General features: G+C 48.2%; 8 protein-coding genes across 8 annotated transcripts; 5 read left to right on the top strand and 3 right to left on the bottom strand.

Moving 5' to 3' along the window:
- Positions 1 to 163: 163 nt before the first annotated feature.
- Positions 164 to 1,074, bottom strand: I303_101076 (uncharacterized protein; the record flags this gene model as incomplete). Its single annotated transcript, XM_018404442.1, has 3 exons — positions 164 to 349; positions 430 to 589; positions 680 to 1,074. 3 exons carry the CDS (start codon positions 1,072 to 1,074, stop codon positions 164 to 166), a joined length of 741 nt encoding a protein of 246 aa, XP_018267096.1.
- A 3,040-nt stretch (positions 1,075 to 4,114) lies between these two features.
- Positions 4,115 to 6,466, top strand: I303_101075 (uncharacterized protein; the record flags this gene model as incomplete). The annotated part of the gene is made up of 14 exons (XM_065968269.1): positions 4,115 to 4,255; positions 4,370 to 4,400; positions 4,481 to 4,562; positions 4,654 to 4,714; positions 4,798 to 4,904; positions 4,976 to 5,024; positions 5,094 to 5,125; positions 5,202 to 5,431; positions 5,538 to 5,611; positions 5,699 to 5,861; positions 5,932 to 5,940; positions 6,027 to 6,107; positions 6,208 to 6,326; positions 6,401 to 6,466. The coding sequence occupies 14 exons, from the start codon at positions 4,115 to 4,117 to the stop codon at positions 6,464 to 6,466; spliced, it is 1,245 nt and encodes a 414-aa protein (XP_065824341.1).
- A 1,640-nt stretch (positions 6,467 to 8,106) lies between these two features.
- On the bottom strand, positions 8,107 to 9,045 carry I303_101074 (uncharacterized protein; the record flags this gene model as incomplete). Its single annotated transcript, XM_018404440.1, has 3 exons — positions 8,107 to 8,376; positions 8,529 to 8,702; positions 8,845 to 9,045. The coding sequence occupies 3 exons, from the start codon at positions 9,043 to 9,045 to the stop codon at positions 8,107 to 8,109; spliced, it is 645 nt and encodes a 214-aa protein (XP_018267094.1).
- Positions 9,046 to 9,770: 725 nt separating this feature from the next.
- I303_101073 (uncharacterized protein) lies at positions 9,771 to 12,032 on the bottom strand (the record flags this gene model as incomplete). The annotated part of the gene is made up of 11 exons (XM_018404439.1): positions 9,771 to 9,874; positions 10,030 to 10,235; positions 10,354 to 10,463; positions 10,527 to 10,608; positions 10,704 to 10,826; positions 10,943 to 11,109; positions 11,174 to 11,363; positions 11,456 to 11,514; positions 11,587 to 11,656; positions 11,735 to 11,873; positions 11,948 to 12,032. The coding sequence occupies 11 exons, from the start codon at positions 12,030 to 12,032 to the stop codon at positions 9,771 to 9,773; spliced, it is 1,335 nt and encodes a 444-aa protein (XP_018267093.1).
- Positions 12,033 to 12,415: 383 nt separating this feature from the next.
- Positions 12,416 to 14,882, top strand: I303_101072 (uncharacterized protein; the record flags this gene model as incomplete). The annotated part of the gene is made up of 6 exons (XM_065968268.1): positions 12,416 to 12,874; positions 13,023 to 13,336; positions 13,477 to 14,021; positions 14,064 to 14,161; positions 14,258 to 14,435; positions 14,515 to 14,882. 6 exons carry the CDS (start codon positions 12,416 to 12,418, stop codon positions 14,880 to 14,882), a joined length of 1,962 nt encoding a protein of 653 aa, XP_065824340.1.
- Positions 14,883 to 15,436: 554 nt separating this feature from the next.
- Positions 15,437 to 17,182, top strand: I303_101071 (uncharacterized protein; the record flags this gene model as incomplete). The annotated part of the gene is made up of 7 exons (XM_018404437.1): positions 15,437 to 15,702; positions 15,808 to 15,826; positions 15,965 to 16,102; positions 16,191 to 16,269; positions 16,474 to 16,693; positions 16,884 to 16,953; positions 17,045 to 17,182. The coding sequence occupies 7 exons, from the start codon at positions 15,437 to 15,439 to the stop codon at positions 17,180 to 17,182; spliced, it is 930 nt and encodes a 309-aa protein (XP_018267091.1).
- A 2,022-nt stretch (positions 17,183 to 19,204) lies between these two features.
- I303_101070 (uncharacterized protein) lies at positions 19,205 to 20,440 on the top strand (the record flags this gene model as incomplete). The annotated part of the gene is made up of 5 exons (XM_018404436.1): positions 19,205 to 19,282; positions 19,389 to 19,424; positions 19,522 to 19,585; positions 19,714 to 19,946; positions 20,138 to 20,440. 5 exons carry the CDS (start codon positions 19,205 to 19,207, stop codon positions 20,438 to 20,440), a joined length of 714 nt encoding a protein of 237 aa, XP_018267090.1.
- A 1,553-nt stretch (positions 20,441 to 21,993) lies between these two features.
- Positions 21,994 to 23,959, top strand: I303_101069 (phosphate:H+ symporter; the record flags this gene model as incomplete). Its single annotated transcript, XM_018404435.1, has 5 exons — positions 21,994 to 22,129; positions 22,216 to 22,427; positions 22,500 to 22,597; positions 22,659 to 22,774; positions 22,857 to 23,959. 5 exons carry the CDS (start codon positions 21,994 to 21,996, stop codon positions 23,957 to 23,959), a joined length of 1,665 nt encoding a protein of 554 aa, XP_018267089.1.
- Between the last annotated feature and the right edge of the window lie 37 nt (positions 23,960 to 23,996).

Here is a 23,996-nt window from a genome sequence, read left to right as displayed (position 1 = left end):
CTTCCTTTACTTGTCCCTCAGGATATCCGGGTATGATGTTGTGTTGTGAATAATCGAGTATGGGAAGGGGGTATGGCGACTTTCCGCTGAGGTTTTTCATCTACTTTCGTAACTTCAATGCTAGATCTGGGGTTCCTTTCCTTCAAGGGCTCTTCCAAGCTGATCAGAAAATCTCTTCATCACTGCTCCGTTGTCTACCATGTCTAGCGATATTCCTGAGAGCGGAGGCGCGTTCATCCTGGAAATGCTTTTCCAAGTGCGTCTTCAATTTTGGGATGTTACTGATGAATTCGTCGCATTTATGGCATGTCAGCGGTGTATTCAGGAGTTGTTCTGCGCCAGACAGAGCCTGTGTTAATCCAGGAAATTAGCATGTCAGCACACGATAACGCATCGCTATCGCGAGGCGAGGCGAGACAAGACACCCACATCGACCCTTTCTTGCATGTTCGAGTCGTTTTCGATCCACCGTTGGACTTCCATTATGGGGATAAAGAACCCCAGATCCGGTCTGAAGGAATTATGGTGTTTCTTCGTTTTCAAAGATGGCGATATCCTATCGTCAGAAATCACGTGCAGGTGTACGTGTCTGCAAGATGTTCTCGTGGTCAATCGTGGTCATGCCATGCCAAAGTGGGAATTGCGAAGCCGGATCTGGTGAGCGGCCCCATTCACTTACTTCATCGAAGGTATCGCATGAAATCCAATGTCGACCTTCCATTCGAACCCTTCGCTCTTGAGCATCTCATCGCGAATCATCTCTTCCACCTCGCTAGCCATATTCGCCATGTCTTGGAGGATCTCCTCCCGCGCAGCAGGCGAAGTCTTCAGCAGCAACGACTTCAAGTCATCGAGCGAATCAAGATTTGCAATCGATTTTTTCGAATCTGGATCGGATTGAGGGGGGAAGGGATATCGGGGCAGAACGAGGAAATGATATTTCGCCTTTGGATAAGCGTCAAATACCGCCAAGCAGTTTTTGCTGCTCAACAGTAATTTCGAAGCCGACAACGAGGATTGAGGGTTGGTCAAGGTCGCGTAATTCCTCAGAGCGTCAAGAGGGGGTCCGACCATCGAGAATAAGCTGCTACTCCTTCGTGAGTGACGTCTGATCCGGCCAAGCGAGCTGGATTGTCGCTTTGGTGTCGGCCGATCTTCGCTCTCAAGCGCGGGCGGGGCTGTAGAAGAGACTGGAGCTCGATCTCGTGTCGAGCTAGTCGTCCGCCGAGGATCGCTTGAAGAACCAGTTTGAGGAGGGACAGATGGTGGTGGAGCTATCGGGCGTGGACGATCTTCTGAATTTGAATTGGAGGAATCGGATGAGATGGGTGCGAAGCAATTGCCCATATCGATGCGATGGACGAGGATGGATGACAGCGAAAGTGGCGGACAAGTATGGATCCAAGGGGTCGTGTCGGAGTAAATTGAAAAGTCGTCCGAGATTGAGTAACGGGAGGAGTTTATTTTATCGATAAGATAGCCACGGTCAAGTCGTCGTGAATGTTGTTCATCCGGATTCGACCATCAAGAACGTCGATATGAGCATAACGAAAGAGTGACAATCTCGCATCAGCATTGTCTAAAGAAGGTATGCAGAAGTGTTAAGGAGCAGAGCATGGAAATTTCGCAAATGTAGAAAAGCGAGGAGAAATTTTCTTCTAATTATCATGTCCACTAGGTGTGATCGCGTTGCGATTATTAGGGCACACGTTAAGTCCGAATAGACAGCAAGACCGGGATTGAGCTGGGTGATCGATCACCAGCGCAGGAAGATAAGGGTTGCACGTAAACAATGGGTGTCATGTCATTCATTATAATGGGATGCCAGCGCGAAGCATCGCAATTCGGATGTCTGCAAGGCGAAAGGGCTTGATTGCGGGGTGAAAGGGATCAAGTGTCAACAGTCAAGGATCGGATGTTTCTTCCATCCAAGCATGAACACCACAGAGTCCCTCCACACTCGCGGCGCCAACAGGGATATCCCGAGAATGCATCTGAGACAGGAAGACGAAGTTTGAGCAGTGGATAAGGAAGGCAAACCCATGAGTCAAACATCTCTTCTCTTCCTCCGCCGATGCTGAAGGTAGTTTAAACGTTCTATAAGGGATGGGCATGCGTTTAAGATGTGGCTTAAGGGATTAGTAAGGGATCATAATCACGATTGATCATATGCTACCCAAATCTTTCTGCCGGAGTGAATTGAAGAGGACGGAAGCACGATTCACCCAAAAATACGTGTGGAGCGAATATGCCTAAAGTAATGTCTGGGTTGGGTCGGGCACGATTACAGGATGTAGAATATTAGATATCGATTTCTCGGCGTGGGTGGAGCTTCTCGCAGGGTCTGATATTCCAGATTTTCAATCCCGGAGCCACACTCATCCATTTTCACTATCAAGCGATCAAGCGTCTATGCAGGGTCTTCAAACCAACCACATAAAAAGGAACGCCGGAAGGGCTGCCTCTGCGTGGTCTCAACATCTCAGAGATGACAACACCCAGTCCACTCACAATCGTTTTTTTAGCCTGGAAGCAATCTTCTTTCTTCGAAATGCCGGGGATCGTCCATTCAAGAGCTTCTGATTTGGCAGAGACCAAAGATTTGACCGAAATTCGTAGCGTTGTGGAATTGTGGATTTAACCCTAATAGAAGAATATTGCTTAACAGTCGACCCTGAGTTCTAGGCCTTCTAGCTAATGCAAGGGGATTAGGAGGGCTCCAGAAGAGGAACGAGAGGGACAGAGGAACAACGGAATAACAACCGATAACAAGAACGATAAATTAAAAAGCAGGATGTAGGATGCAGGGTATAAACAATTTCTGGAATCACCGTTGCTCCTGCTCTGGCGTGGAGAAATTTCGATCGACATCAAGGAAATGACGTAATGATAAGTTTAAGTGGCGTTTCACCCGTGCACATCACACGCGTGCCAGGCTTCAAGGTCAACCGAACAAGTGGCTCTTTGATGTACTCTGTACGGTGCGGGTGAACGGATATGCGGATGTACAGCGACAACCTCACTCACGTCAAGTCGATGTCGCTTCAAAAGAGCAAGCACCCAGCACGACTATAACCCTTGTGAGAAAAAAATTTCAACCTTTCCAACGCCTCCGTCCGTACCTATTCACGTTATGGTAGTCACCCATGCATCTATAATGTGCTCTCGGTACAAGATCAGCTCATCGAACCATAGAGAAGGAATATACATTGGATCTCCAGGTCATGGAAGGGTTCGCTAACCCGGAGAACGATTTATGTACCGGGGTGCAGCTCGACGCTCGCACTCAAACCCCCAGGTGTATGAGGGATGTAGCGACTAGATATGGCGGATCCTTAGGCTGATGCAAAGCAGGAGCTTTTGGCATGCAGATATTCCTCCCAGCAAGCGCAATGATCACCCGCTCGTCTGTCCCGGGGATATGTAGCAAATGCTTCAGACTGTCAGCGGTAGAATGGTATTTCGCCGTTCGGCCGTAAGTTTTACTTTCTCACGGTAGTTCCCCTTCCGATATTGCCCGTATCAACCGAGCCAGCCAAAGTGGAGGTTGACCACCTGACAACGGATCATATGACTAGTCGTTCTAGTGTGGGTGATTTACGACATACCTCATGATTCTCGCAGTATGACAATTGTGAGTCCCACCATAGCTGTCGACAACGGTGTTTGTCTCACGCCCCTTAGTGCTCAGAAATTGTGAGGGAGGCTGCAACTGGTCAAGTCCATTTCGAGCTACGGGAATCGAACGGGTATTCGACCTCGCCTAAAATCTGGAGACATGTGTGACAGACAGATGCCGGATCGAAAGGAGGGGACTCCGAGTGATTTTACCCATAGCTAACTGACTTAGGATGTGGGGAAGATATGTATAGATAGATACGGTCCACCGATAGGAGCTATAGCCGGAATACACTCACAGCACGAAAATGGAGGAATGACGATGTGTGTGTCATCAGGTGAAAGAACACATTCACTACTATAACTCGTACCTTGTAGCCGGTACCATCAATCGACCGATGTTTACCGAGCGCAAAGTCCTGTGTCTTCTTCTCATGAGTACTCCTACATAGAACCCGTATATAAGGTTACGCACCATCGACATAGATCACTTGCCATGTCCACCTTCTTGCGTCTCAGTAGTACTACTCGACTGATATCTACACACCGTACTCTTACAAGCCCAAGACTCGTAAACCAGAACATCAACTCTGCTCGTACTCTCAACTTCAGTACCACATCATCCAATATGGTCAAAGTGAGTGTTGCCCACACCATCGTCTCCACGAGCTAGCTTTCTCTACGCGGGCATCTTGCCCTCTGCCAGTCAGACTAACCTGAGCTGACGTGAGATCACTCTTATCAATGAAAGGTCCTCGCTGTTCTTTACAAGGGTGGTCAAGGTATGTTAAGTCTGATCACTCCACAACATCAGCAGCAATCGCGTAAATTGACTTGTATTTCCTCCCCGTCCATCTCATAGCCGCCCAAGAAGAACCTCGTCTTCTCGGTACGATCGAGAACAGTCTCGGTATCTCCGACTGGCTTAAGAAAGAAGGTCACGAGTGAGTACGAGTTTGCGTTGAGTTATCTTCCCCCCATACTAGTCTTGTTGTTTCCCTCTCGGTGCACCATGCTTATATCGTGCGAGTGTAGGTTTATCGTTACCGATGACAAAGAAGGACCCAACTCAGAGTTTCAAAAGCATATCGCTGATGTGAGTTGCTGGCGCCTGCTGCCTGTTTCACAAATTTGCCGACATCCCGTATTGAGCACTGAGTGCTGCTGACATTCTGTCAGGCCGAGATCCTCGTCACCACACCCTTCCATCCAGGGTACCTCACCGCAGACCTCATCGAGAAAGCCAAGAACCTCAAGCTCTGCGTTACTGCCGGTGTCGGATCCGAGTGAGTCCGACAGAACCTTCACGGGGTTTCCCCTTCTACGAGCCAGACTGATGTTTCATCTGATCTGAAAGTCACATCGATCTGAATGCTGCCAACAAGAAGAACATCACCGTTGCCGAGGTGAGTCCCATCAATCCACATTCTCTGATCCGCTGTTTTCTTGCTCGCTCACACTGACTTCGTTGTTAGGTATCCGGATCGAACGTCGTATCCGTAGCTGAGTATGTCCGAGCTTCAAACATTCGAAACAACTGCATCTGATCCCCGGACACTGACTGTCCGATACCCCGGATACAGACACGTAGTCATGTCGATCCTGCTGCTCGTTCGAAACTTCGTACCGGCCCACGAACAGATCATTGCGGATGACTGGAACGTCGCCCAGATCGCGCGAAACGCTTATGACCTCGAAGGCAAAGTCGTCGGTACCGTCGGATGCGGCAGGATCGGCTACAGGGTCTTAGAGCGACTTCAAGGATTCAATTGCAAAGAGCTTTTATGGTTCGACTATACCGATTTGCCCGAGGGTGAGTCGAGTCTAGTCGAGTCGAGTCGAGATCGCACAGAGAAGTATCGAAGGAAGGCTGATTATATCATTCTATTCGTGCTTGATTCGCATGTTGAACGACGCAGATAAGAAGAAAGCCGAATTTAAGAGGGTCGAGAAATTAGAAGATATGTTGGCTAAGTGTGATGTCGTGACCATCGTACGTGCAAAACCCCGACGACCTAGCAAGCAACCCTAACCCAAAGTCCCGGAGTTCGAGGCTGACAGGCTTTGTTCCCGGGGACAGAACTGCCCACTTCATGAGAAGACCAAAGGTCTATTCAACGATGAACTCATCTCTAAGATGAAGAAGGGAGCTTGGCTGGTCAACACAGCTCGAGGTGCTATCTGCGATAGGAACGCGGTCAAGAAAGCCCTTGAGAGTGGTCATCTGAACGGTTATGCAGGAGGTCAGCTATCTTTTTGTGGACGACTTATCCCTCGAACGTCAGCTGATCTTGATGCGATACCATATCACAGATGTATGGGGTAAGTTTGACCATCAATCTGGATTGTCTCGAAAGTCCATGGCCGAGGCGAACATCTGGGGGAAGATACTGATCAAATGCGAGTAGACGTCCAACCTTCTCCCAAGAACCATCCATGGAGACACGCTTTCAACACTCTCGGCGGAGGAAACGGCATGGTTCCTCATTGTGAGTCAGAGCTTGACCTCGCCCACCCATGCTACGTAGATCAAAGAGGCGCGGGGAGCTCTATGGAATAAGGCTGATGAGCGATGAATCTCCCTGGCAGACTCCGGTACCACCCTAGATGCCCAAGCTCGGTATGCCAACGGAGCGAAGGATATCATCCAGAGATACTTGGCCGGCAAAGAACAAGAGCCTGCCAACTTGATCGTTATTGATGGTGATGTAAGGCAATTCCTCTCGAACCTTTCAACCCCTGTGTATCAGCTGATATCGTAATGTCCTTTTTGGGTGTTTAGTACGCCTCCAAAGCTTATGGACAGAGAGAGAAAAAGGCTACAGGCCAGAAACCTGCTGGACCATAAGTTGGATCGCCAGCGCTATAGCCAATCCATCTGTGGGGGGGTGAAAGTGCGAGAAGAAGAAGGGAGCTATCAAGAAAGGAAGGCAGCGTTTGTATGATGTACGAGAATGACTCTTGTAGCGTTTATGAGTCATTTTATGTGAATTTAAATGAATTGTGTATCGTGTATTGTGATTCTTCCATGTGCATGAAGTGCCTATGATGTGCATGTTCCGATTTGTATAATGGTAATTATAGTAAAAAGGAGTGATTTCGTTAATTGAGGTCTGGATGCGATGCGATGATATGACCATGCCATTTTGATGTTAGACTAACAGACAGCAAATTCGTCAGCACCAACATCAATGATCCATCCTGATTGCAGATTTCACAGACGGGGAATCTGACAAGTCGGTTTGAGATTGACTTAGATATCTTGCACTCACTTATACAACCTGTGTTTGTGCTAATATACAATGATGATTCGATCTGTTAAATTCCTTCTATAATTCCGTGTTGTGTTGTTCCGATTACGACCTGTAACAAGTTGATCAATCATATTATCAGCACATTTGTTTTGTATGTTACGGATCCATCATTACAGTCATCAACGATGCTTGTAAGGTTTGGTTGTCTGTGCTCACACTCACCCAAAGTGTTCTTTGGACCATCGACGACATTATCGCTCTTCGAGGAACCGTCGCTTCCCCCGCTGATTCATAAGAACCACCACCTCGCTCCGTCTCCCTTCTCCTTTCTTATCGCCGTTGCTATTGTCATTCGATATCGATGCGAGATTCATGGAAGACGGATCCGATTCTAGACGAGCTTCACCGTGCGATCTCACAGGACAAGGGAACGCGACGACTATGAATGCGCCTAAGAATGTGGCGGTGAATAACGTAGAGAGGAGGGACCGTTGGCGCGGTCTGAAATGAGTGAGAAGGAGGGGCGCCATCGTTATGTTTTGCGGAACGTTGGTGGTGGGTGTCTTTACCTTTTCGTGTCGAATAGGAGGAGGTGGGTTGTGAGTTGATTCGTGCGAAAGGTCGATCTCGTCCCCGGTTCGCTTTTAGTCCCGATGGGGTTTTGATTTGATATCTGCTGCTGATGATCCGCCTGAGAGATGTAGGGGTGTATGCGTTCTCAAGTATGAGTGACACTTGGTCTTTTGGGTTTTGATTTTGTTGTTGTATCTTACTCGAAAGTAGAAACGTAGAAACGATCAAAAGGTTGAAAGTGGATTGGGCCGTCTACTTCCGAGCGTGAGCCAACAACAAAACGCTTAAATCCATTGGGCAATTTTAAATTTTTGCAGATTTATTGGATTTTATCCCGGATACAACTTGGATCAGCACGTGGTGTGCCCTGGTCGTCGTTCAAGTGACCTGCCAAAGCCATCGAAGCGATACCCATTAATTGTGCATACCATACCATTCCAGAACATCTTGACATGGTGGTGTGCCATTTACATCCATGTCTTTTCTGCTATAACCATGTCATGCTATATTATGGTATGCTATGATATTTGATGTTCAGGCGGACCATTTGAATTATACTTGTTTTCTTCTTTTTCATTCCTATCTTTCTTTTCGATCTATTTCATCGTCTCCTTCTCATTTTCAGCTCACTCTCCCAGGAATTATGCTAAGAATAGGATTCTTAGGCCTTGACGTATATAGTCTCAATCCCGAATCCACAATCCAACTTCTGACCACCCGTCACCTCTTCTGCAGAGTCATAGCACCCACACTCGTATTCAAAGGTATCGGTCTGATCGTTGTACTCCGGTCGAACAGCTATGCTCTGCGTCGAGTTCGGACAGCCGGTAAAGCAGTCTACGGGTTTGGTGGATGTGAAGTTGCTTGAGGGAGTCGAAAGGGGCGGGAGAAGGCATGTGGAGATTGAGTACGAGGAGTGAAGGTATTCTACCTGTAATCCATCTGACTGCATGAGCGAATTATCGTCTTGACTTCTGCTTTAGAGGGGTTCCGGACTGGTCTAGTGCATTGGACATCACGGACTATAGCAGGAGGGATAGGAGGGATATGACGGCCGAACACAGGCAGGACAACTCGACTCACGGAAGCATCATCGCTTGATCTGCAATTCCCATCTTGGTCAACCGCATAAACCAATTCGTCGGGCGTCGGAGCGTCCGCGGAGGAAGTGCAATAACATTCAGAAGTATCTTGTCGGTAGAATGCGAGGTCGTTTGGGGTCGAGCCTGAGGCTGATGCTGATGAGGCGCAAGTGGTCTGCATTTTCGCAGAACGATAAAATGAAATTGAGTTGAAATCAGTAAATCAGCAATTGTCTATTATGCGGAACCGACAATGAAGGAGTTTGCAAGCAAGAGGCGTTGATACCCAAAGTCGGGTCCGACTCAACAATACTCACACTGCATTCCTCTCGAGAAGTCGCATTGACAGCTTGAGCTTGGGTCAACGAGGGGATCTTGCTGTCGGATACACAGGCTATGTAGACCGGTGAACCTCCTACGTTCACACTTCTTTCGCCCTCACTCCGACGGGGCAGGGGGATGGAGCCCGCCGAAGCGGAAGAGACGAGGAGAGTGAAGACAAGGAAGGATGAGAGCATTTTATGTTTTACACGACTGATATGTGAGGTGATGTGTGACTGTGAATCTGTATAAGAGTATTAGTATGAGTGGGAGTACGACGGTGTCTATACTGTATGAGTCCAATGGGAAAATGAAAATGGAAATGAGAGGATCAGATAGCATCAACCACATTCGATTTGCATTAAATATGCATTCAGTAAGCGGACTTTTGACTCAGTCGACGTTGACGTAGCCATGATGATCATCGGCTTCACGAAGGGCGAAGAGGGAAGAGCGAAGAGAGCGAAGAAAGTTCCTGATGAGCCACCTCATCGCTCTCCACTTCTCAGTAGATCCTTTCTTAGAACAGCATGACGTCGATCCGACGACCTTTCTCATATCCTAAGTACCCTGCATCACTGGCAAGCGATCCGACATAATCGCACGAGTCATAACGATGAGGACTTGCAAATGCGATATTCCCTTATAGCAGGTTAGCTTGTGTTGATGGAGCGATTTGAGAGACTAGTCTAGTCGAGGAACATGTGAATAGGGTAGAGAGAGGTTTGGGCGAGTGGATTCCCGGCAAGTCAGGAGCTCGGTTATTTCCGGATCCATCCTACCCACTTGAGTCATACATACATACATGTAGGATGATTTTTATCACTCCTTCTGCCTTGTTCCGATCAGACAAACACGTATATGTGATCTATGATCTACGAATCTGCACTACAGCCAACCGCCGCCCAGCTATGGCTTCTAGCTATTCTATAACGATCGTCTTTCCAGCAGGCAACACGCAGAATTGGTCCTCTGTAACATCTAATTTCCGTCTAGCTATTTCTAGGTCTAACGGGGGTTTGTTGTCTGAACCCAATCCACCGTTAGCCTGATGTCTTCTCCTTTCGCTTCGTATCATGTCACCGAATGGGCAAATCTCGATATGACACGATGAACACAGCACCCATCGCATCTCATCCACTTGGATCCGAGCGTATACTTAGATTCGGAGACAAACTCACAAGCTTCATCACTCATCAACCAAGTTCCCCAATGGACTCCGACGCTTTTTCCAACTTTCATCTGCATAGCCATACGAACTGCGCCTTCGGGGTCGGTGTGCTGTAAATGCATATGCCATCGAGGCTCGTACGATCCGATGGGTATAGCTGCGAGATCTATTGGGCCTAATACCCTCCCTACGGCGTGATATAGCGTTGGCGAGTATCTGATCGGACAAGCGAGGGAGTCAGCAGGACGTAGCACACCAGAGTGTAGTCTAGTCGACGCAGTCAAATGTAGTAGATGACATGATGGGGACATTCGGACTTGATTATCAGACCTACCCCGTATCACCTAGATGGATAAAGGATTTGGGTTGGTCCGTATGCGATTGGACATGAAACGCAGCCCATAGAGTGGCATTGGTATCTAGAGGAGATCTAGCTGACCAGTGCTATAAGTATATGAGAATCAGCTATTACATACTGGACACTTGAGATGAAAGGAGGGAACGTACCATATTGGGTACAGCCGTTATAGTATATTGTTTATCCTTCTGACCTGGTCGGGAAAGCGTATGTTTGGTTTCTTGCCACCAGCTAGACACGAGCATACCCAAGTCAGTGTCCGATCTGCCCATATCACGCCGGCGAAAGGCGTTGACATGGAGACGTTCGAAGGCTTGCGCACTCACTCTAACTCGGTCACCCTGGTCACACCAAACTTCCGTATAAAAGGTCCAACGCCTTTAGGTACTACCCATTCACAACTATCTCCCAGCTCTATGATCGCTTCTGGATCCAGGTGGTCGAAATGGCTAAAAATGAGCATTGGGATATGAGTGACTCATCCGCCATTACGTCGACGAGACTTATATCATTCTGCTCCGGGGATTGGTCGACTTAGGATGGATGGATGATCATGAACACTTACTTGTGCGATACTAAGACCACATCGACCCTTTTCAATTCACTCAGCTCACACGGACTAGGCCGCAGGCGCTGAGGAGCTATACGAGAAGGTAACGTCCGATCTGATAATGCGGGATCGGTGAGGATGGTCAAATTGTCGAGCGTCACATAGGATGTCGATTGGCCTAGCTATCAATTCGAGGCGTAAGTACGTCCTCGGTCAGGCCAGTTGGGATATCGTGAAGGAGCTTACCCATGTCAAGGTCAATTTGTCTGTGACTGCTACATCTGATCCTCCACTACCTGTTTCTCTAGTTGTCGGTGCTGCTGCAGATGAGGATTTTGGCAAAGAGGAAGAGGAAGAGGAGGAGGAAGGGAAGAGAAGGGAGAAATCTGGTCGTTCGAGAGGCAAGTCCGGAATTGGTCTTTCGGGAGGTACACCTCTACTCGACAGCGCACAGGTCGAGGTATCAGCTCACATGCATATGCATTTGACGGACTGCAAATTCTTATCACATTTGGTAGGAAGACTGACCCGTTATAGAATAGCTTGAGGGTTATAGTCGATATAATAATTTTCCATAATGCCCATTCCTATTGCGCTTACTCGTCAGCTTTCTCAATTGTGAATGATAGGTCGATGTAGGGTGAAGATTTCCTGCTCACCCATGCACCTTGTTCCCTCCATTCTACATATGGATTCCAATACCTTCCTGCAAAATTCAGACTCGAATATCTACATTGTGAGGCTCGGATTAGCTTAGACCTCACCTCGACAGATATATTTCAAGAGACTGGAATGTGCTGAGCTGACCTCTTCTTCAATGCCTCCCTCTCAATCGCTTCAGCGGGTTTACTGAAATCGGGTCCTTCTCCAGGTAGACCCATCAACGTCTTCGATAGCTCCTTGTTACGTTCTCGGATATGCGATCGACGCAGGGTATCGGTGTATGCTGTTCATTAAAAGCCCAGTCAGCCGTATTACGCTAATCTTAGCTAGAATGCACACTCCTACCGGCTGACTCACCATAGTATCCTAGCCATGCGCCTGTCCATGCAACAGGTAGGATGATGGCGGCCCTCTTGAGGCCGTACAGACTTGCCGCATACATCTTGAAGGAGGGTTGACGAAGGGGTGGGTTGATGTTATATCTTCATTGGGCTGAATTGGTTCGTATGCTCTGACCCCGATCAGATATGTTTCCTTCTTGTTTTGAGAATAGGAGAATAATGATGAAGATGTTGCAGTTATTTTCTGTCAATGAGATGGTTGCAATCGCGCTTGGACCACTTTTAAGCGATCTTCGACTATCTTTGGTTCGGTGAGTCACAAACACGTGGAACGAAACCCAACTGCGTTTTGCCGTTCCGAAGAAATCGCAATCTCAACATATTCGTGCTTGTCATTCTCCTGTTTTACACTATCCAGGTATAATAACGGTAAACCTTGCGCGAAGATCCAGAGACTCAGCAAGGCCACGAGAAGAGGAGCAAGATGAGTCGGTCTATCCTTCGGGACAGTCTCCTCCGAGCAACATCGAATAGTGTAGCTGGATCATCGGGATCATCCCCGGCTCTTGCTCAACTACCGAGATACATTTGTATACCGCCTTCAAGGGCTAGGTCCAAGTGTCCAAGGCAAAGCCAAAGCCAAAGGCAAGATAGACAATATGTTACTGCATCTTCCTCCTCGGCTGCTTCAACGTCGGCTGCCGCTTCTGTCTCTACCTCCGGAGAGAGTCTAAGACGACCTCAACCGCATCAACACCCAGCGTTCGAAGCGCTCTCCACGGAACTATCGTTAAGCCAGCCTTGTTTCGGTGCTAGAGGAGACGAAGTCGAGCTGTTATCAAGTCCACAGATGTTTTATGCAAGGTTATTGGAGATGATTAGGCGAGCCAGGCGGAGGGTGTTGATCAGTAGTTTGTATATAGGTGTAGAGGAGGGTGAGCTGGTGAGTGCTACACTTCACGATCATGACTTTTGGTCACCTCTGCCCATTCTGTTATATTTTATTCCTCCCATCGGAACAAATCTCATCACTGTCTGAGCGAGACCGTTCAATCGATTGATTTGTTCGTTTATGGTCTACTGGGATCTAGGTCGAAGCTATACGGCAAGCGATAATTTCGAATCCTCAATTACGCGTAACTTTTATACTGGATTATCATCGGTCCACTCGATTATCCCGTCCATCCTCCTCATCTTCAACGCCCGATCTCCCATTTCCCCCCTCAACCGCTCATATGCTCTTACCGCTGGTCGAGGCGTACCCCGACCGATGCGAAGTGTGGTTATACCGTTCCCCGAAACTTCGCGGGCTGATGGAGAAGATCGTGCCGGAACGATATGACGAAGGATGGGGGACCTGGCATGGGAAATGGTATGGCGTCGATGATGAAGTTTTGATTAGCGGGTGAGCGCTCTTGTGCATTCTGGCTTCCCTTTTTCTCTCACTGTGTTTCATTCTCGTCAAACCCTCGAATTACCACTGGATCAGCCAACCATTACGAACGGTACGATAGCTAACAATATCATGACGGACGATCGGAACAGGGCAAATCTCGCATCATCATACTTCACGAATCGTCAAGATCGCTATATACACTTCAAGCAGAATCCCTCGCTCTTATCGTACCTCACCTCCCTCACTCGGCTATTCACGCAATATTCATATCTCTTACATCATTCTCCGCCCGCTCACATCTCACCAACGTATACCGTTCCTCTCCCTAATCCCGCCTCGGGACCCAAATCCAGCGATTCCACCCCGACTTCAGGTCCCAAATTGGGTTCCGAGAAAGCTGCTAGTTCTTCGTCAAGCGCGCCGCCCTCGACAGCCTCATTGATATGGCCGAGCGCTTCTATCCATCCTCGAAGATTCTCGACGCATGCATTAGCCACTTTGACGGCTTTCCAGAATTCGTGGAAAGCTTCCAACGCGAATCGATCGAGAAGGGTGGATATAGATACCTGGTTCTGGCCGGTCATTCAGTCCGGCGTGCTGGGGATAAAAGAGGAAGAGAAGACGTTGGTCAAAGTGTGGAATGCCGTTAGGAGGTCTTTCGAGCACGAACAATCGGAAAACAGTAAAGATCGAAGTCAAGTAAGCGAGAAAAAGCAGATTCAGAATGGTGTCAAAGTCGATTTGACATCCGGTTATTTTGGGTTGTATAAGGAATATAAGAAACAGGTATTGGATAGCCCGGCGAATGTGGATGTTATAGCTGCTAGTCCGAAGGTGAGCTAAAACTCTGGACCCCGACAGAGTAACAGCTCATCACCGGATCCTTAATTGTCATACGAGCTGATCTTGTCCTGTGTTTCGCTATAATAGGCAAATGGGTTTTACGGCTCGAAAGGATTTTCTCGCTTGATACCCGAAGGATATACTCTCTTAGAAAGCAGGTTTTACCGAGATGCCGTTCGACGAGGGCGCGAGTGGACCGAGGAGAAGGCTGCGGGAATACGGTTGAAAGAGTGGGAAAAATCAGGATGGACATATCATTCGAAAGGTGAGTTGGGCATTCGATCCTACTCTGAGGCGAACAAGTTGTTGAACTAAGAGCAAGCTGATCACATGTATATTAAAAGGTATATGGATCTCTCCTGCTCGATCAGATGCGGTCACCTCGGATAAGATCACAGCCTCAAGCACGAGTCTGAGCGCGAGTGCGAGTGCGAGTGCGAATGCGAATAATAGTAGTCGGGCAGATACCAACCCTTTCGTCACTTTTATTGGCTCGTCCAACCTTTCCACTCGTTCGCTAAACCTGGACACGGAATTATCATTATTGTTGATGACTTCTTCTCCGACACTGCGGAAGTCCTTGGCACACGAAGTGAGGACGATCAATAAGGACTCGAAAGATGTGAATGAGGGTACTTTTAGAGCGGAAGATAGGAAGGTTAGTCTATTAGCTAGGATCTTGGTAGCTCTTGGAGTTGAGGGGATGCTGTGATCCATTCAATCGATTTTCAGTATCTGATCATGGCATTTGTAATACCCTGCATTCATAGACAGGATACACAAATTATACAAGTCAAGAATGGCAAGCCATACCACTCATCAATGTCAGGCATGTTCAATGTAAAATCATCATATGCACGCTCCATCATTCAACATATTCACCTGCGTGCATGGATTTATCCTAATTCGCCACACTCACCCTTACATTCAGGGTAGATAGTTCTAGCATCATTTGGGATTGACGGAATTATCCGGTACGGTGGTAGCTTGTGTGTGTGTGACTTGCGTCATAATCATCAGCTGGGTGGAGAGCAAAGTAAAAGAGAAAGAGCAAGAGATAACACAGCACCGCAGCTTTGATTTGCGTCTCCCGGTTGAATACTAAAATCATCGACATATCATATACATCCATACCTCACGAAGCACACATTCAAGAAACGACTGAGATCATTCTCATTGACATTTGACCGAGACTACATATCTACTACACATCAATACCAAACCAAAACATTCTTACCCAACCGCAATCAAATATCAACACACACAATGGCCGCCCCTCAAATCCCTCCTCAGAGCGTCGCTAACCCCGCCGTCCCCGCTCCCGCTCCGGCACCATCCACCTTCTCAACTGCTCCTGCTCCTGCTACGGTGGTGCCCGGATACACTATTCACGTCAGTGGTCTGGCGACAGAGACCACTGAAGATAAATTACACGATTTCTTCTCGTTCTGCGGGAAATTGGTATCTGTCAAGAAGAGCGGGAATGAGGCGGATATCACGTTTGAGAAGCTCAGTGCTATGCGAACTAGTCTGTGAGTCGATTTGTCAGAATGATATCTTGATCTTGATCATTGCGTCCGTTCGGTCGAGGCTGATGTCTACTTTTTCCATTTTGTTGCGACTTGTTTGTCACGCAGGATGCTCAATGGTGGTACTGTAAGTCTACTCACATCTGCCTGACATCCAGCGCATTACCGGCTGTCTCTTTCTGCTCCTGCCACCGTACCTTCCCATCTGGATTCCACACCTGTACACTCATCAACGCACCGCTAACACCCGTCACACCCGTCACAGCTCGACGGCGCCCATCTCGAAGTGACCTCCGCCTCCGACGCCGAACCTAAGACAGCTTCTGTCCTTCCTACCGGTGCTTCCGGAGCTACTGCCATCGGAGCCACTGAGGGCGGAATCAGCCAAGAAGATAAGCCAAGAGTAAGTCCGGCTCTCGACCCACCCTCTTCGTACACAATAATCGATACCGCGAGAAAGGAGACCAAGCTAATGACCCTTCACCGATCAGGCCGCCATCGTAGCTGAATACCTCGCTCATGGATATGCTCTCGGTGACAACATCGTGCAAAAAGCTATTGACATCGATAGTGAGTAGCGCATCCCTTCATCTCACACCTGCCGAGATGTATCATGTGCAAAATACGTCGACGGATGAGACGTGCCGAGAGGATTCGCGCATAGTAGACGATCGGTATCGAGGTGGTGTTCATGGTAGAACGATTACATGAATGTGTGCTGATTGCTGATTGCCGCTCGCGCTATGAAATTTCTTTTCCCCCTTACGCTCCCAGACAAACAAGGTATCTCCGCCAGATTCCTCTCATTCTTCAACTCGCTCGACTCGACCGTCGGATCCAAAGTCGTAGGCGAGAACAAGACCGTCTCAGGCAAGATTAACGAGACTGCCGCTGCTGGAGTCGCCAAAGCTCGAGAAGTAGATCAACACAGAGGTTTCACAGCCAAGTTCCACGATTATTATTCCAAAGTATTCGGTACGCCTTTAGGTCAGAAGTGAGTCGAGTGCCCTCCACGCGTTCTCTCTCTGCCCCACTTTACCTCGGCTTGATTGTACTTCACCGCATTTGACCTTCTCCGCTTGAAAAACATACCGGACCCCCTCCCTCCCCCCCTCGTAACGCCTAGTCCGATTGTGCCGCGTTGATAATGGATGAACTTGCGCTGATGACAGGTACGGTGATAGAGTCGTACAATTCTACACTTCTACCCAGAAACAAGTTTTGGATGTCCACGAGGAAGCTAAGCGAATTGCCGTGAGTCAATGAGTCAAGTCGCGGCATACATGGACGTCTTATGGTACGCGCGATGGAACTGGAGCTGATCACGTTGGTATTCCCCTTTCAGGACGAAAAGAAAGCTAACGCTCACCCTATCCCACCGGTATCTTCTGCCGCTGACGAGCCGGGAGCCGCTGTTGGAAACACCACTACTCAAAGTAGCGCCGTGCCCCCTGCTCCGGGAGGTGTAGCTCTTGGACCTTAGGCTGGGTCGTAATCAATGAAGGTGGTTGCAGCGTCTTGCGTCACGACCATCGAGTCTTGGCGGGTTTGCAAGCTTCAAGGATCCAAGCAAGGAAGGAAGGAAGGAAGGAGGATTACGAGCTACACCAATAGGATAGATATACACACGTTATAAGTATGCATAGTGTGAGGATCTGGCTTTGAATTCCCCAACAAACACTCTCGTGCAATCGTCACTCTCTTTTTGTGCACGGTGGAGATTATCTGAGGATGATCTGTATATGCCAAGCGTACAAATTGAAGACAAATATGGGATTATACAAAAAATCTAGGCTTGTAAAAGCCATATTGACCCCGCAGTCCCAGAGTAGTCCTGATCGAGTTATCCTCGTCCCATCATCTTAAGATAGAGGGACGTACAAGGTACAAGAGGACGTCACCAAATTGCACTAAAGCCTTTATCTATCGGGGTTGGCCATAATCCTCATAAGGGAAATTAGACCAACGCTTCTCCTGTATGTAGAACATCTGAGACTCCCTTTTCCTTTTCCTGAAGAAAAGGGTAGGGGAACAACGATATAAGGCGACCCCACCATTCCCATACCAAGTCCGATTATATTGGACCTGACTATACCCTCCACGCGAAGACGCTTCTCCGGGCTTGCTCTGCTTTTGAGGGCGGAGCAAAGTCAGGAAGGACGCATTTCTGGTCGGGAATTAACTTGACAAATAATCATTCAAGGATCCGCTAAGATCGGCCAGACTTTCCCCAAAGGAGAAAGAAAGGGGAGTTGAAATTCCAGGACCTTGGCCCGCTCGCGAGTGTGAATGGGCTTGAGGAACTATGCGATTAAGACTCCGATCAATCAGCTCATAATCCCGAGCAAGCAGAAAGACTGGCACGGGATAGCTGGGTTTTAGGTAAAAGCATGTACGAGGGGGGTTATGGGAAGTGAATATCAAAGAGGATAAGGGGATAAACGGATATCTCGACTCGAACCTAACAACTCACAGGCTCAATCCATCCGGTTCGTAACGAGCATTGTGACCTTGAGACTGCATTATCGGGAGAAAGAGCACAGGGCATGATCAGTTGCGAGTGGCACAGTCGAGGCAAGCTGAATCGCAGATGAGGTTGCACAAGTCCAAGGGCGGTATGACTCACCTGCGGGGGTTTCTTAGAAGAAGGAAAGAGAGAAGAAAGAGATCAAAATCAACTTATTTAACATTTTGCAGGAATAACGCAACTGCAACACCTTGACCACGTGCTTTCTCAATGATACAGGCATACAGGCGACAAGCGGAAATACGCGGCGTTTTCTGTCTTCTCTTCTCTCTGGTTTTCGTTTTCGTTTTTATATTACGTAATACTTGATGATTTACAGCATGTCGAAAAGGGCTCAACTGGCTGGCGATACGCATGATTCAGAGGTTTCAACATCCGGCAACGCAAGATGCAGTGAGCGTGTTCATGACTGGACTGGTCAAGATGCCTACCTACATACATGCTCGTGAGTATCACTTGTACTCTCTTTGCACGGTCGGTCGCCTGAGTTGTGACCAGCCGCTACCAAGAGGACGCTTGACACTTGTAAAAAGGTAAAAAGCTTAATAGCTTAAAAGCCGCATTAATTCACGAAAAAAGACGCAGATCATCTCTCGATAATGGCTCGTGATCAGGCACCGATCGCACGACCAATGAGGTGAAGTGAGAACTTTGGCTTGTCTTGCCATTTATAGAGTTTATCTCTTGGTTGAATAGGATTGGCATTGGCATTGGATGGGGGCATTGAAAGGTATCCTGGCGATGGTTGAGTCAGAGTGGGAAGATGCCTCTACCTAAGAGCTGAAAAATGAGAAGGAGTGCTCATTCATAATCCCTTACAACATATAAATCTTGAACAGTCGATACCCCTTTGTTCTTGTCCTCCCGCAAACTTCTCATCCACTTGAGATCGTCCAAAGTACAAAAAATTACACTCTGCCGTATCACTGAACGTCTTCAACTATATTCCAGAACCCAATACAACTGAACAAGAGCACCATGTTCGCGCTTAAAGCTCTACTCGTCAATGCCTTAGTAGCTTCCTCGGCTTTGGCTCATTTCACTCTCGATTATCCCGTGAGCGCTTCTCATTCTTCCTGTAGATGACGGTGTCACTGGATAGACGTTTATATCTCTGGCTGGGTCGTTCCCGCTGACCCGTCTTAAATCCGTATCTATCTAGACATCCAGAGGATTTGACGATGATAATGAGCCGCAAGTAAGTGATGTCTCCCTGGTCATCGCTTGATCATGCCCATCTTACCGCTGTTGGTGTACCCAAGTTGATCATCAGGCTGACATGCGTCACGACATAGTACTGCGGCGGTTTCCCAAGCGTTGCTTCTCCGAGACAACCTTTCCCCTTAGGCCAAGGTCCAAGTGAGTTTCGTTTCCCTTTTTGTTGTATCTGTGACCATCCCTCTATTCGCATCAGCTTGTCCGAGGTATTCTCGCAATCGTGTATGATGAGCGCTGATCGGTTTTCTGCTTGTTACCTTTGAGTATAGTTCACATCGACTCGCATCACGCCCTTGCAACCGTCGTAGCATTCATCTCGACCTCTTCGGACCCGACCTCGTTCGACGACTTCAACAAGACCTCCAATGGGACTTCTATCCCCCTCGCATCGTCCATTTTCCAGGTCAAGCAGGGCGAAGCGTGCTTCAACGTCGATCTTGGTAATCTCGGAGTGGGTCTGACTAATGGGAGTGAAGTTACCCTTCAAGTTCAGTATGATGGGGTGAGTCCAGGCGCCGAGACCATACATCATTTGTCATGTCCCATTGCATAAGACCCCGGATCATAGCCAATCTAGGCCACATCCCACGCTACGCCTGCCAATCCCAAACGAACCCTCGATCTCGACTCAGATCGTGGTACTACCCTGCTACCTTGGTCGGGAACGGTTTGCTGACTGAAATATTCTTACAGGGCGACGGTAATTTGTATCAATGTACCGACCTCATACTCATCGAGGGGTATTCCGTACCCTCAAACGAAACATGTACGAACGACGCTTCCTTATCCGGCGCTTCGTCTTCTTCTACAGCGTCGTCTGGCTCTGGCTCGTCATCAGCAGCAGCTACCAGTGCAGCATCCTCCTCGGCGCCTTCTTCGTCGAGCTCAAGCTCAAGTGGTTCAAGCAGCGGTGCACAAGGAATGTTTAGCAAGAACATCGTGGAGATGGCATTGATGGGTGTATTGGCTGGTATTGCTGGCTTAGCGTTGTTGTAGGCTTTAAAAGTCCACAATACGAGTACAGGATTGTGATTGGCCGGACATCGGTCCGTGGTCATATGAATAGAAGTATGTACATATGGCTGAATATTGAGGATTAGCAGATGTGATAGGTATATTGGTCGATAGAGATTTGGTTTGGTCTGAAGTGAAAACCCATGAATATGATATGGTATTCAACGAATTCGGTGATACATCTAATTCCGTGGACAATTTTCGCATAGGCAAAGCACTTATCCGACCCGTGTCAGCTCGCCATGAATCGCGGAGAACGTATCTCAGTCCTGTCTGGTGTGCTTAAACAAGCATATGTGCGTCCATCAGGCAGTGGACTCAGACTCCGAGAGGAACTCGTCCATCGAACGAGACGAATATCTGAGGTAGTCAGTCCGAGCGAGTATATCTGGAATGAGCCTTGATGAATATTGGGCGCGGCTTTACTGATTCTCCCGGTCAGAACTTGGAGATACGTATGCTATACGTAGAGAATTCCTTGAATGTGTCTATGACTTTGCATTCGAGTCAAGACTGAAAAGAGCACCCACGTCTGTCGCAAGCATCAACTTAAGGGAGAGCTGAACTATAGCTGGACGATTGGTGATCATCGACACTACATCGCCGGATCATCTGCTCCGCTCGTCCGCATAAGGTGGGACATCCAATCATACAATATCACAAATGCCAGCCTTTTCTCTTCTGGATTTTCGGGATATTGGACAGATATACGAAGGCCTGATATCAAACGTGCGCTGGAGGACCATATGCAACCTCTTGACACACCAATTCTAAATATAGATACAGCGCTCATGTGAAATACATGATAAGGTACGTGAGGTCGGCGTGCATCTCGTCCATCTCTATTTGCTCAGGCAGTAATCCCGGTCGGTTGAACCTGTCAGCTTCGGGGTGAAGGGAAACACCGGGACGACTCATATACTGTGGACGTTGCGACTTGCTGAATGGTCGGACGGTCGAGATGTTCGGTAATTGCATAATCACTCAAAGGGTCTGTTGAACATGTATAAAGAAAGGAACGTGCCCTTTGGAGCGGCTTGCAAAGACGAATGTCCAGAAGATAATAAATGATTTTTAATCGCACGTTCGTGAATTGCAGATCATCTTTGGTACGTGCCTTGAACTGGTTATCTGGAGTCAAAAGCTATTTTTAGATTCGGCGCCAAGAACGTTTCTTGAAATTGGATGCTGTATGCCAATGAGAAAGAATCTTTCCACTCTTGTCTGCATGGCACACCGAGTGATACGCAGGTGGTCCACAATGCTCGCGTTGTATGGTGCTTCATCCTCAGGATAATTTGGGTACGGTATGAAGGCTTAACGAGATTCTCTTCAAAAAGATGGTGTTTTTTTCTGGAATTGAAAAGTAGCTCCATCACCACTGCAAGCTTATATAGCTACTGACTTCTCCAAACTTGTTCGTACTCCCCTCCCTCCTCTCTTCTCAGACACTATACTGTAGATTTGTACACAAGTCTTTCATTTTTTGATAGGACAGGCTCGGAAAAGAAAAGAAGAGCAAGGACAGCAGCAAGATGTCTCACCAATTCGAAGCTGAAAAGGCCCGTGCGGACGCCGTCATCTCCGCTGGAGAACGAAGACGAGCTGCGTTGGCTGAAGTTGACGAGGCAAAGTTCTCTTGGTTCCACGCCAAAGCATGTATCGTTGCTGGTAAGTGACTTTTCTCCTAATCCTTCTCTCTCTTGTTCCTCATCCGTCGGTGACTTGACACTTACGATCCCGCTTGGGTTTAACAGGTGTCGGATTCTTCACCGATGCATACGATATCTTCTCCATCTCCATTGCGGCGACCATGATCGGATACGTCTACCATGCCGGAGGAGCCAATACGACCAACCAGGATTTGGGTATTAAGGTCGCCCACTCCATCGGTACTTTCTTCGGTCAGCTGCTATTCGGTTGGTTGGCCGATCATGTTGGTAGAAAGAGAATGTACGGTATCGAATTGGTATGTCCACCGTCGGCGCTTCATCAAACTCTAAATTGTTGTTTTACTGACCGAATTGTCCGGATTATGCAGATGATCATCATTGTTGGCACCCTCGGTCAAGCAGTAGCTGGTCACGCTGCAGGCATCAGTATCTACGGTGTCATAATCATGTGGCGATTCATCATGGGGTAAGTGCCACCTCCGAAGAAACCTGCTCGATAGCATTTGCTGATGTCGTCGACTACACAGTATGGGTATTGGTGGTGATTACCCCTTGTCCGCCGTCATCACCTCTGAGTTCGCTGCTCGACGAATCAGAGGTCGAATGATGACCGCTGTCTTCGCTTCTCAAGGTTGGGGTAACTGTAAGTCGAGACTGTTTCCCCCCTGGATCACCTTCAAAGTTTGCACCGCATTTGTGACTTGATTCTCTCGCTTTTCGTGTAGTCGCCTCCGCCATCGTCTCCATCATCTGTGTCGCCGCTTTCAAATCACAGATCCAACATCAACCGCTCACCAACCTGAAGGCCGTCGACCAAGTATGGCGATTGATCATCGGTATCGGTTGTGTTCCCGCCGTCGTCGCATTGTACTTCCGATTGACCATCCCTGAAACTCCTCGATACACCATGGATGTCGAGCGAAACATCAAGCAAGCCTCTCAAGACGTTGACACCTACTTGACTTCTGGCACATACGTCAACGACCCTATCCACAACAACGAGCGAGCCGAGCTCCCCAAAGCCTCTTGGGCCGATTTCGCCCGACACTTCGGTCAATGGCAAAACGGAAAGGTCTTGCTCGGTACCGCTTGGTCATGGTTCGCCCTCGATATCGCTTTCTACGGTCTCGGTCTCAACTCGTCCACTATCCTCACTACCATCGGATTCGGATCCGCCACCAACCTCGCCACTAAACAGCTCAACATCTATCAAACGCTCCACAATGTTGCTGTGGGAAACATCATTTTGGCTGTCGGGGGTTTGATCCCAGGATACTACTTCTCCTTCTTCCTCATTGACTCGTGGGGTAGAAAGCCTATCCAATTGATGGGTTTCTCCGTCTTGACTGTCCTCTTCATCATCATGGGTTTCGGGTACGACAAGATCCTCTCCACCGGCTCAGGAAAGAAAGCCTTCGTGTTCCTTTACTGCATGGCCAACTTCTTCCAGAACTTCGGTCCCAACACTACCACGTTCGTCATCCCTGGTGAAGCCTTCCCGACTCGTTACAGATCGACCGCCCACGGTATCTCCGCTGCGTCCGGTAAACTTGGTGCGATCGTTGCCCAGGTCGGGTTCTCGAGAATGATCAACATTGGCGGTAAGAACAAGTTCCTCAAGCACATTTTGGAGATCTTCGCCCTCTTCATGTTGACCGGTATCTTCTCGACCTTGCTCTTGCCTGAGACTAAGGGACGAACCCTTGAAGACCTTTCTCAAGAGTCTCAAGATCACTTCGTTAGGGATACCAATGTCAACACCATCAACAAAACCTCTGGACACTCCACCGGTTCTGAAGAGGACGCTAGAGCTCAGCACGACATCTAAGCCATACTCCAGACAGTATTTATCCTATATGACATAT

Source organism: Kwoniella dejecticola, chromosome 1, assembly GCF_000512565.2.
Source record: "Kwoniella dejecticola CBS 10117 chromosome 1, complete sequence".
Taxonomy (NCBI): domain Eukaryota; kingdom Fungi; phylum Basidiomycota; class Tremellomycetes; order Tremellales; family Cryptococcaceae; genus Kwoniella; species Kwoniella dejecticola.
The sequence above is the reverse complement of the archived record's forward strand: the minus strand, read 5'-3'. Positions and strand labels throughout refer to the sequence as shown.